A 12601-nucleotide genomic window follows, 5' to 3' on the forward strand; every position below is an offset into this window, starting at 1 on the left:
CTTACCACCAGCCAGCAGGGGCCTTCATGAATACCCTCTGCTCACTCCAAGGAAAACTCTCTCAAAGCATAAAACTAGAGAAGGGATTTAGAAGAAAGCCAGACATACAATAGCATGGGTATTACATGTATATTTATGAGTTCTTCGCAAATCCAAATATTGCCATCTGAAACTGAAAAACATTAGAATAAACATTGAAAAAATGCAAACGATACCATCAGAACATTTAGTGCTCAGTTTCAAAACATTTAACAGGATATGACACACAAGCTTCAGTAACACTCAGAAACAGCAGGTGAGGTTGCTGCAGGTGAACCCATGGCAAGTAAGTAAGTAAGTAAACATCGCAAACACACAGGAACAGTAATGTACAACAATGTATCAGGCACTGCTTAGGCGAGCCAAGCGACAGTAACCTTGAAGCGCACGCGTCAGAACTGCATCTGACTGGCTACATTCATGCTATACCAACAGGAGGACTCGCCTGATTGAGCCAGTATCTCTTGTTGCCAGGTGACACAGTGTACCTACAGCACCTGTCGAAGTCATGTGATTTTGCCGGAATGCGGAAAGTCTAAGAATGCGGAAAGTCTCCCGCACTAGACACACTGGCACAGCGGGGCGTATCGTCCCCACATCTACTGGGACAGGCGGCCTGCAATCCCATTACTAGGCCTCTGTTCAGGAGGGTAGCTAACCTAACCTCTCGAAGTTAAGACCCTTACATAACGGAATTACCTGGCTTTGCCACCGTCGCACAACTCATCCACGGTCAGAGATTGGGTGGGGTTTATATTCCGAACCTTTGCTCTCTCTCAGGCTGGTTATGCACCAATTGGAGCTGACGCTGTCAGTGGTCTGAGCCGCGATTGGACAGGCAGCCTTACTTTAGGGGTGGTGTTTCTGACTGGAACATACTGCTCTTGGACAACAGGCTTACATTAGATAAGGGGTGACCAATAGTGAGAAAAACAGTTTGAGTGTGTGTGTGTGTGTGTGTGTGTGTGCATGAGAGCATGTGTGTGAGCGTGTGTGTGTGTGTGTTCTCTTATCCAGAACCAGGCTTACAGGGCTGCTGGGGCAGGATGTTTATACTGCGTTATAGACTCAATTCTGTAACCGAGACTAAACACACAACTACTTCTCTGAAGGTTTGGGTTTACAAATGAAACACTGAGTTTTGGGATTTGGTATGAAAGAAACACAGTATGGCCATGCTCAGCACATTTAGCAGGCTTGCTAACCCAGCAGAATTCTCTAGAACAAGCACAAGACGATTAACAAACAAACCTACCTGACCCCTCTAGTAGCATCTCTCAATAGCACCACGAACAAAAAAAACCCCATTCCATTCCTTTTCAACTACAACTTACAGACACTGTTTTTTGCTGTTCAGCCTGTGCTGTTTAGACTGAGCTGTTCAAGCTGTGCTGTTTGGGCTATGCTGTCCATCCTGTGCTGTTCAGGCTGTGCTGTTTGGCTGTGCTGTTCGGGCTGAGCTGTTTGGGCTGTGCTGTTTGGGCTGTGCTGTTCAGGCTGTGCTGTTTGGGCTGTGCTGTTCAGGCTGTGCTGTTTGGGCTGTGCTGTTCGGGCTGTGCTGTGTGGGCTGTGCTGTTCATCCTGTGCTGTTTGGGCTGTGCTGTTCAGGCTGTGCTGTTTGGGCTGTGCTGTTCAGGCAGTGCTGTTTGGGCTGTGCTGTTCAGACTGTGCTGTTTGGGCTGTGCTGTTCATCCTGTGCTGTTTGGGCTGTGCTGTTCAGGCTGTGCTGTTTGGGCTGTGCTGTTCATCCTGTGCTGTTTGGGCTGTGCTGTTCAGACTGTGCTGTTTGGGATGTGCTGTTTGGGCTGTGCTGTTTGGGCTGTGCTGTTCATCCTGTGCTGTTTGGGCTGTGCTGTTCAGGCTGTGCTGTTGGGCTGAGCTGTTTGGGCTGTGCTGTTTGGGCTGTGCTGTTCAGGCAGTGCTGTTTGGGCTGTGCTGTTCAGACTGTGCTGTTTGGGATGTGCTGTTTGGGCTGTGCTGTTCATCCTGTGCTGTTTGGGCTGTGCTGCTCAGGCTGTGCTGTTCAGGCTGTGCTGTTTGGGCTGTGCTGTTTGGGCTGTGCTGTTCATCCTGTGCTGTTTGGGCTGTGCTGTTCAGGCTGTGCTGTTTGGGCTGTGCTGTTCAACCTGTGCTGTTTGGGCTGTGCTGTTCAACCTGTGCTGTTTGGGCTGTGCTGTTCATCCTGTGCTGTTTGGGCTGTGCTGTTCAGGCTGTGCTGTTTGGGCTGTGCTGTCCAAGCTGTGCTGTTTGGGCTGTGCTGTTCATCCTGTGCTGTTTGGGCTGTGCTGTTCATCCTGTGCTGTTTGGGCTGTGCTGTTCAGGCTGTGCTGTTTGGGCTGTGCTGTTCAACCTGTGCTGTTTGGGCTGTGCTGTTCAACCTGTGCTGTTTGGGCTGTGCTGTTCATCCTGTGCTGTTTGGGCTGTGCTGTTCAGGCTGTGCTGTTTGGGCTGTGCTGTCCAAGCTGTGCTGTTTGGGCTGTGCTGTTCATCCTGTGCTGTTTGGGCTGTGCTGTTCAGGCTGTGCTGTTTGGGCTGTGCTGTTCAGGCTGTGCTGTTTGGGCTGTGCTGTTTGGGCTGAGGTCTCAGAGTTTCCTCCTCTTCAGAAGGCACTCTGGGAAGCTCTTGGTGTTCTTCTGTTCCAGCTCCTTCACCCTCTGCCTGAGACTCTCAACCTCCATCTGCCTCTGCTCCTGGACATACTGCAGCTTCTACACACACAGACACACAGAGCAGTTACACACACACACACACACAATGCAGTTACACATACATGCACACACCCACTGCACAGTTACACACAGTGCAGTGAAACAAACACACTGCACAGTTACAGACACACACACACACACACACTGCACAGTTACAGACACAGTGCAGTTACACACACACACACTCTGGACAGTTATACACACATTGCAGTTGCACACATGCACACACACACTTACACAGCACAGTTACACACACACAGCACAGTTACACACATAGACACCCTCGTAGTACAGTTACACACACACACACACACACAGCACAGTGACACACACACACACAGCAATTACACACACAGCACAGTTACACATACACACACAACACAGTTACACATACACACAGCACAGCGACACACAAACACATAACACAGTAGTGACACACACAGCACAGTTACACACATAGCGCAGTAGTGACATACACACAGCATTGTTACACACAGTAACACACACACTCACGCGTCTGTAGAGGTCCAGGGGCAGAGTGCAGGATCCCACTGGCTGCTGCGGCACTTTCTCTGTGGTGGTCTGAGCCCTTGCTAGCCTTGCGCTGAACTGTCCAATCACACACAGCCATATTCAACACAGCCCTTAACTGTCCAATCACACACAGCCATATTCAACACAGCGCTGAACTGTCCAGTCACACACAGCCATATTCAACACAGCTTAGCACTGAACTGTCCAATCACACACAGCCATATTCAACAGAGCTTAGCACTGAACTGTCCAATCATGCACAGCCAAATTCAACACAGCGCTGAACTGTCCAATCACACACAGCCATATTAAACACAGTTTAGCACTGTACTGTCCAATCGCATACAGCCATATTAAACACATCTCAGCACTGAGCTACCAATCACACACAGCTAGATTCAACACATCTTAGCACTGAACTGTCCAATCACACACAACCATATTGAACACAGCACTGAACCGTCCTGTTACACACAGCCACATTCAACACAGCTTGGCACTTAACTGCCAATCACACACAACCATATTCATCATTCATGTCAAAACGCATCCTATTTATATTTGACCTCACCTAGTAAGGTCTACAAACACACCAATAAGCACATTCACACTTGCTTTCCTCATAGACATGTCATGTGTCTGTACCTCCAGCTGTAATTTTATGATCTCTGTCTGTTTTTCTCTCTCCTGCTCCTTCATCCTCTTCCTCATCTGCTCCAGTTCTGACTCCTTTTTCTGCAGGGCCTCCTGCATCTCCAGCTCTTTGGCCTCCACTGTTTAAACCACAAGTGATTCCAAATGAATCAAAAGCTGAACTGCCTGTGAGCATCTTTTACCGTTTAATGTGTTATTAACATGGTGAATGGTTTAATGTTGGGTGAATGTCTGACTAACAGGGTGAATGGTTTAATGTTGGGTGAATGTCTGACTAACAGGGTGAATGGTTTACTGCTGGGTGAATGTCTGACTAACAGGGTGAATGGTTTACTGCTGGGTGAATGTCTGACAAACAGGGTGAATGGTTTACTGCTGGGTAAATGTCTGACTAACAGGGTGAATGGTTTACTGCTGGGTGAATGTCTGACTAACAGGGTGAATGGTTTACTGCTGGGTGAATGTCTGACTAACAGGGTGAATGGTTTACTGTTGGGTGAATGTCTGACTAACAGGGTGAATGGTTTACTGCTCGGTGAATGTCTGACTAACAGGGTGAATGGTTTACTGTTCGGTGAATGTCTGACTAACAGGGTGAATGGTTTACTGCTGGGTGAATGTCTGACTAACAGGGTGAATGGTTTACTGCTGGGTGAATGTCTGACTAACAGGGTGAATGGTTTACTGCTGGGTGAATGTCTGACTAACAGGGTGAATAGTTTACTGCTGGGTGAATGTCTGACTAACAGGGTGAATGGTTTACTGTTAGGTGAATGTGTGACTAACAGGGTGAATGGTTTAATGTTGGGTGAATGTCTGACTAACAGGGTGAATGGTTTACTGCTCGGTGAATGTCTGGCTAACAGGGTGAATGGTTAACTGCTGGGTGAATGTCTGACTAACAGGGTGAATGGTTAACTGCTGGGTGAATGTCTGACTAACAGGGTGAATGGTTTACTGCTGGGTGAATGTCTGACTAACAGGGTGAATGGTTTACTGCTGGGTGAATGTCTGACTAACAGGGTGAATGGTTTACTGCTCGGTGAATGTCTGACTAACAGGGTGAATGGTTTACTGCTGGGTGAATGTCTGACTAACAGGGTGAATGGTTTACTGCTGGGTGAATGTCTGACAAACAGGGTGAATGGTTTACTGCTGGGTGAATGTCTGACAAACAGGGTGAATGGTTTACTGCTGGGTGAATGTCTGACTAACAGGGTGAATGGTTTAATGTTGGGTGAATGTCTGACTAACAGGGTGAATGGTTTACTGCTGGGTGAATGTCTGACTAACAGGGTGAATGGTTTACTGCTGGGTGAATGTCTGACTAACAGGGTGAATGGTTTACTGCTGGGTGAATGTCTGACTAACAGGGTGAATGGTTTACTGCTCGGTGAATGTCTGACTAACAGGGTGTATGGTTTACTGCTCGGTGAATGTCTGACTAACAGGGTGAATGGTTTACTGCTGGGTGAATGTCTGACTAACAGGGTGAATGGTTTACTGCTGGGTGAATGTCTGACTAACAGGGTGAATGGTTTACTGCTGGGTGAATGTCTGACTAACAGGGTGAATGGTTTACTGCTGGGTGAATGGCAAAATGAGGAAAGCTGGTGGCCGTGCCATGCTCTGACATTTGTGTCATTTTAATCAACTTTATCTGCAGTGATTCCAAAGTGTTTCAAATGGCAACAGTAAGTAGTTCAGAATCCTATGTTGTAAATTTCTCTAGAATCACACTAATTGTAAACAGTAGTTTTGAACACGTACAGGAATGCTGTAAAAACACTAATCAACTGTAACAACATTTACAACATTTCACTGAAATTTGTTCATCAAGGTCTTGGGTATCAAAAGATGACAAAATCTTGTAGCAAATCCAATTAGAAATTTAAAATGAATTACAAAAACTTAGTGTTGTCACTACTATTATTCAGCACCAGTTGACAATTGGAGGGCTAATGGCCTTTCTTCAATGAATATTTATGTGGTATGCGGTCCTGCCAGGTAAGTAAGCTTTTCACACCTGGCCTGTAGCGTAGTGTAGCGTAGCGTAGTGGTTAAGGTAAATGACACGCAAGGTCGGTGGTTCAAATCCCGGTGTAGCCACAATAAGATTTGCACAGCTGTTGGGCCCTTCAGCAAGGCCCTTAACCCTGCATTGCTCCAGGGGAGGATTGTCTCCTGCTTAGTTGAATCAACTGTACGTTGCTCTGGATAAGAGCGTCTGCTAAATGCCATGTAATGAATGGTATATTTCTGGGTGAATGTGTGACTAACAGGGTAAATGGTTTATTGCTGGATGAATGGTTTATTAACATGGTGAATGGTTTATCACAGGGTGAAAGTGTTATTAACAGCGTGCATAGTTTATATCTGGGTGAATGTGTGACTAACAGGGTGAATGGTTTATCACAGGGTTAATGTGTTGCTAACAGGGTTAATGTGTGACTAACAGGGTGAATGGTTTATCGCCGGGTAGATGTGTTGTTAACAGGGTGAATGGTTTATCACTGTGTGAATGCCACACTGGCTCTGTGTTGGCACAGTGGTTTTGGACAGTGGGGTGTTTGGCTCACGTTTGCTCTGGAGCTCTCCCCGAACCTCTGCCGTGTCCCTCTGCTGCTCTGTTATCTGCGCTGCAACCTCCATCTTCAGCCTCTCCATGTTAGCAGCACTGTCCTGGGGTCAACCGCACACGCTCAGTACACAACAACCACACACGGTCATCACAGCACAACCCCACACGGTCATCACAGCACAACCACACATGGTCATCACGGTCATCACAGCACAACCCCACACGGTCATCACAGCACAACCCCACATGGTCATCACAGCACAACCACACATGGTCATCACGGTCATCACAGCACAACCCCACATGGTCATCATGGTCATCACAGCACAACCCCACATGGTCATCATGGTCATCACAGCACAACCCCACATGGTCATCACAGCACAACCCCACACGGTCATCACAGCACAACCACACATGGTCATCACGGTCATCACAGCACAACCCCACATGGTCATCACAGAGCAACCACACATGGTCATCACAGCACAACCCCACATGGTCATCACAGCACAACCACACATGGTCATCACGGTCATCACAGCACAACCCCACATGGTCATCACAGAACAACCACACATGGTCATCACGGTCATCACAGAACGACCACACGGTCATCACAGAACAACCACACATGGTCATCACGGTCATCACAGAACGACCACACACGGTCATCACAGAACAACCACACATGGTCATCACAGCACAACCACACACGGTCATCACAGGACAACCACACACGGTTATTAGAGAACAACCACACACAGGCATCACAGAACAACCGCACACGGTTATTACAGCACAACCACACATGGTTATTACAGCACAACCACACATGGTCATTACAGCACAACCACACACAGAACCATCATGGCACAGGCATAAACAGAATGATCTCAGAACGGTCATGACAACCACAGAATAACCACAAATAAAGCAGAGACCAACTGCAATATAACCACAGAAAATGAAAAGCGCAGTGCTTTTAAGGTTGCAATGCTATTGGGGACACACATAAAAGGAGCGCATTTGATGCTTTGGTGTTATTTAGTCCCACCTGCTGGTTGGAGTTATTCTGTCTCTCCAGGTCACTGATGATCTTCTTCAGCTGTTCATTTTCCACTAGAATAAGAGCACGATAAAGAGAACCAGCCATTCAGCCCATCCTGGCGCGTTCTGGGTCTACTGCCTGCCCCGGCAGCTACCCCGGGTGTTACTGAACCATGTTCGCTCATATTAGTGAAATCAACCTTTAAATAACACTCAACTGACAGGAATCTACTGCAGTTCACTTAGTTCTTTTCTTTCAAAAATACAAAAACAAACTGTCCTTCATTTTAGTCAGAGAGAGATCTACACCTACCGCCAGTCCCTCGGTATGGTGTGGAGAGAGACCTATCCCCACCTGTCAGAGACCTACCCCTACCGTCAGAGAGAGACCTACCCCTACTGTCAGAGAGACCTACCTCTACTGTCAGAGAGAGACCTACCCCTACTGTCAGAGAGAGACCTACCCCTACCGTCAGAGAGAGACCTACCCCTACTGTCAGAGAGAGACCTACCCCTACTGTCAGAGAGACCTACCCCTACCGTCAGAGAGAGACCTACCCCTACTGTCAGAGAGAGAGTTACCCTACCGTAATAGAGAGAGAGACGTACCTCTCAGCTCACACTGCTGTTTTAGAGTGTGCTGGAGTCCAATAACAGCCTGAAACAGCTCGTCTCGTTCTGCAGAGTGAGATGCAAAATGACACAAGGAAGCGCTCTCCCCCAGTCTACCCAATAACAACGTGCAAAAACATATTGCTGGAAATATCACAAATGACCCAGAGAATTGTCTCAACATTTAACCCTCCTATGTTTGTTTGTCCCCATACTGTTTGACATCTCTTAAAAATCAGTTAACCTTGCAAAAAACATACTTATATGCTAAGTCCTGTACCAACTTTGCATATGCATGTGTTGTGTGGGGTTATTTTGACTCTCTATAACTGTATAAAATTTAAGTAAATATACAACCATTCTTATCTCAGATTTCATTGCAGATGATTCTGGTGGCACTTTCCCATACAGGTGCCAAACTTTCACTTACTGTACCTTAGGCTCTAAAATGATGTTTCTCACAGATTTTTCATATTTATGGATAAAAGGCCAGTCATTTTGGAAACAATAAGGCGACAACCAAAGTGTCAAAATATTTCTATTACAATAATTAGCCTATGTGTTTATTTAAACTGTTGGGTTCAACTAGACCCAAAACATAAATGCGATCATACAATCTTAACATAATAGGAGGGTTAAACGTCACTGGTGTTCATAACCGTACAGTGCTTTAGAAAGATGGTAGCTACACAGCATTTGTAGCTATATGCGCTGTGTACTGAAAGAAGAGATGGATGTTGTGGTTGGATGTGTTGATCTTGGATCTGGTGTTGTTGAGGCTGGAACAGACTCGGATTTCTACTGTCAGCAGTTTATTCAAGGCCACTGCAGTTTTACCTGACTCAGCGACTCACGGGATTTAATTTTGCAAACAACGAGCAATTAAAAATGCAAATTCACCAGTGGAAATGTAAATAGAGAGCAAGATTATTCAAGCGTGTCTTTTGCTTCAACTAAAGAGAGGAGATCCTCAGTCACCACAGGAGGTGACAGGTGACGGGTCTGGTCTACCATCCTACCTTCTCTCAAATACTTCTCTTTTGTCTGACTTAACGTGAACATCCGGGTGGTCTCATCTAACCTCACCTCCAGCAGATTGTTTTTTGCTTTCATATCCGTTATCTTCTGTAGTGAGAAAGAACATCGCTGTTTATCGGCCCGTTTCTCTCCAGATTTTTAAAATAAATATTTAGAAATAAAAAGTAGTTTCCCTGCTACAGGTGCGTTTTTCTGGATACGAAAAGCAAGTACTGTCCAGCTAAACGTAACACATGTCAACGCTCTACAATTTAATTAATGTTCACGAACGTAAAACGCCTGGTAGCAATCATTTGGTAGATGGCTAACTATTCCTAAGTAAATTTACTTAGCTAGCTGCGTAACGCTGGCTAACATTTACCTGCTCGACAAGAGAGAAGTCTTCAATTAGTTTGTCCAAATTCACAGCTGTGGACTTCTTCATTTCTCAAAAATGCGCGGTGTGTGACGCCTGGGTAAACGAAAATAAAGAAAATTTCCGTTGGCTACACACTTAGAAACTGAATATGCCTAAATGTGTCCCGATTCCCAATTTGCACGTTCGCTGTCAGTTGTAACGGTGGCCTGTTCAGCACTATTTGTCAAGCACGAGCCAGGGAAGCCGTTATGTATGGGGGGCCAACAGGGTCAAAATGATACCGTAATGCGAATGCGACTGTAACGTAAACTCACCGTGTTCCGAACGCCAAGTTAGCTCAATATGTTCTGAACAGTGCAACTTTCATGACGAATAAATACATTTTAAAAAAACTTCCAGATCAGATTAGGTTTGTGTCGAACGAACAGGGCAGGCTTATACGCCGGCGTTTGGACCATCGTCTTCCGAACACAGGGACGTTATTTGCAGTTATTTGTCGTTTTTCTATAATTATCATAAACCACATTTCTCAGGAGAAAAACTACCATTGTAGTCTACGGACGTTAACTTCTGGTGGAAGCGGCCACTGTGGTTTAGTCGGGCACTTACATTAAAATCTGTCACTTATCCGTATTAGCATTGCATTGGCACTTGCACTAGCATATGCACTCACAGAACTCCTAATAAGGCGTTCGGTGAGTTGGCACCGATTGTGGCAGCAATGCATACAATCATGTAGATACGGGTCAGGAGCTTCAGTTAATGTTCACATCTACCATCAGAATGGGGAAAAAATGTTCAGAAAGTGCTATCTCCTGGGATTCTCAGGCATAATAGTCTGCAAAGAATGGTGCAAAAAAAAGGAGAGAAAAAAACATCCGGTGGGCAGCAGGTCTGCGGGCAAAAAACACTTTGTTAATGAGAGAGGTCAGAGGAGAAGGGCTAGACTAGTCAAACCTGACAGGAAGGTGACAACAGCGCAAATAACCACACATTACAGTGGTATGCAGAAAGTAATCTCTGAGCACACAGCCGTACCTCTAAGTGGATAGGCTAGCAGCAGCAGAAGTCCAAAAAATACCTAATGAAGTTCTCACTGAGTGTATATGATGAAACTGAAGAACTAAATAAAATACTGTGTATTTTGATATATTTATTATCAGAAATATTTGACCAGAAATCAGAAAAATGCATAAGACTCAATATCATCTTTTGTCCAAAAAGAAAAAATGAATCAGGCTGATTCAAGCTGGAATTTTGAGCATGGTTTTATGTATTGACCCACAGACGTTGTGCTGAGCTGCGTCCATACAGGGAAACTCTTCAGAGTGGATATTGTGCTGGTGAGGGAATCTATCAAATTTATATGATCACATTTTCAATTTTACAGAGAAAATACGTTTCCACTACATTTCATTAACCCATTGCTCCATAAACAGAGAGAATGCAACAGCGACTCAGGAAATGGTTGTTTGAGGCTGGGGCGGATCGGCTGGATCCAGTCAGTACAGCAGGTATACTGCTTATAACAACACCTTTCATCTGTTTTCATAAGCTTAAAGCTGAGAATGAGAGCAAAGAAAGGAAAATGGTTATGCATCACTACTGACAGATGAACACTAATCGATGAAAATGAATATGACTATTCATTGGAAGTGTTTGTAAGGACTGCAAGCTCCATGGATGGTGAGAGAAACAAAGCACACACAAAATAGGGAGAAACAGACAAAAAATAAAAGAAAAAAAAACATTTATTTGGTAGAATCCATGTGACCTTTAATCAACCTCCTGTTGAAAGTGTTGATCGAGCCCAGACCCAATATGCAGCGGAGTTACACCCCCACTTACAATATTTGCATCATGACAAACACCACAAATAAAACCAGATGTATTTTCATCAGTTCCAACATTTAAACAATAGATGTAGAGAAGTATAATGGAGCATAGCAGCAGAATACAAGATTTCATAAAATCATACTCTGTATTGGCAAGGCCAGTTACTTTGCTTTTGCAATACACTGAATACATTTCAGGTTGAGATAAAAATAAGAACACGAGACAAGAGTTCAGAATTATTTCCTGGTATTTATACCTAGATGTGTTAAACTACTTACATCTTTGGTATCAGACCACCCAATTTTTAGGTGAGCAAAAGTATTGGAACAGAAAGTATTTAAGTAAATGAAAGTAAATGACACTTCCTACTCTGTGCTTCACATGTGAGCTTGTATGTTTTGGATCATGAGCAGATCCATACTTTCTCCACACTTTAGCCTCTATAAAAGTGATGGAAAGGCCAATCGTGTTCTAATCAGTCCATAAATCTTTGTTCCAGAACTTTTGTGTCTCATCTCTATACTTAATATTTATTTGCAAATTGTAACCTCGCCTTCCGATTCTTACAACTGATGAATGGATTACATCTTGTGGTATAGCCTCTATATTGCTGCTCTCTAAGTCTTCTTCGAATGGTTGATTGAGACACCTTCACCCCTGCCCTGTGGAGATTGTTTATGATGTCACTGACTGATTTGTGTTTTTTCTTCACAGCTCTCACAACGCTTCTGTCATGAACTGCTGAAGTTTTCCTTGGTTGACCCGTTTGTTGTCTGTTTCAGGACATTCCAAGTTATTGTACAAGCTATCCCCAATGCTCGTGCAATTTCCCCTCTTTTCTAAGCTTCAAAATGGCTTGCTTTTCTCCCAAAGACAGCTTCTTCATGGTCTTCATGTTGGTTTATCTCATTTAACACAAATACAGTCACAGGCAAAACCCAAGGCTAAAACCAAGAGTAGACATTCAGAACTATATATTGTTTAACCAGTCAATCTAACAGAACACATCTGGGCAACAAGAAACACCTGTCAGTCACATGTTCCAATGCTTTTGCTCACCTAAAAATTGTGTGGTCTGATACATTACATTACATTATTGGCATTTGGCAGACGCTCTTATCCAGAGCGACATACAACAAAGTGCATACCCATAACCAGGGCTAAGTGCGCTGAAAGACCCTAGAGGGAAGT

The 12601-nt window shown here is 44.7% G+C and overlaps 1 protein-coding gene across 2 annotated transcripts; it reads right to left on the minus strand.

The window, feature by feature from the left end:
* Nucleotides 1-115: 115 nt before the first annotated feature.
* On the minus strand, nucleotides 116-9747 carry LOC133141417 (coiled-coil domain-containing protein 152-like). Of its 2 annotated transcripts, XM_061261951.1 has the most exons (8): nucleotides 9578-9747; nucleotides 9198-9303; nucleotides 8176-8244; nucleotides 7574-7638; nucleotides 6515-6617; nucleotides 3927-4054; nucleotides 3261-3356; nucleotides 116-2747 (listed from the first exon to the last, which is right to left on the minus strand). In XM_061261951.1, the coding sequence occupies exons 1-8, from the start codon at nucleotides 9638-9640 to the stop codon at nucleotides 2622-2624; spliced, it is 756 nt and encodes a 251-aa protein (XP_061117935.1). In that variant the 5' UTR covers nucleotides 9641-9747; the 3' UTR covers nucleotides 116-2621. The 2 variants fall into 2 exon arrangements, with proteins under 2 accessions (XP_061117935.1, XP_061117936.1); XM_061261952.1 differs by lacking the exon at nucleotides 3261-3356.
* Between the last annotated feature and the right edge of the window lie 2854 nt (nucleotides 9748-12601).

Source organism: Conger conger, chromosome 12 (assembly GCF_963514075.1).
Source record: "Conger conger chromosome 12, fConCon1.1, whole genome shotgun sequence".
Taxonomy (NCBI): domain Eukaryota; kingdom Metazoa; phylum Chordata; class Actinopteri; order Anguilliformes; family Congridae; genus Conger; species Conger conger.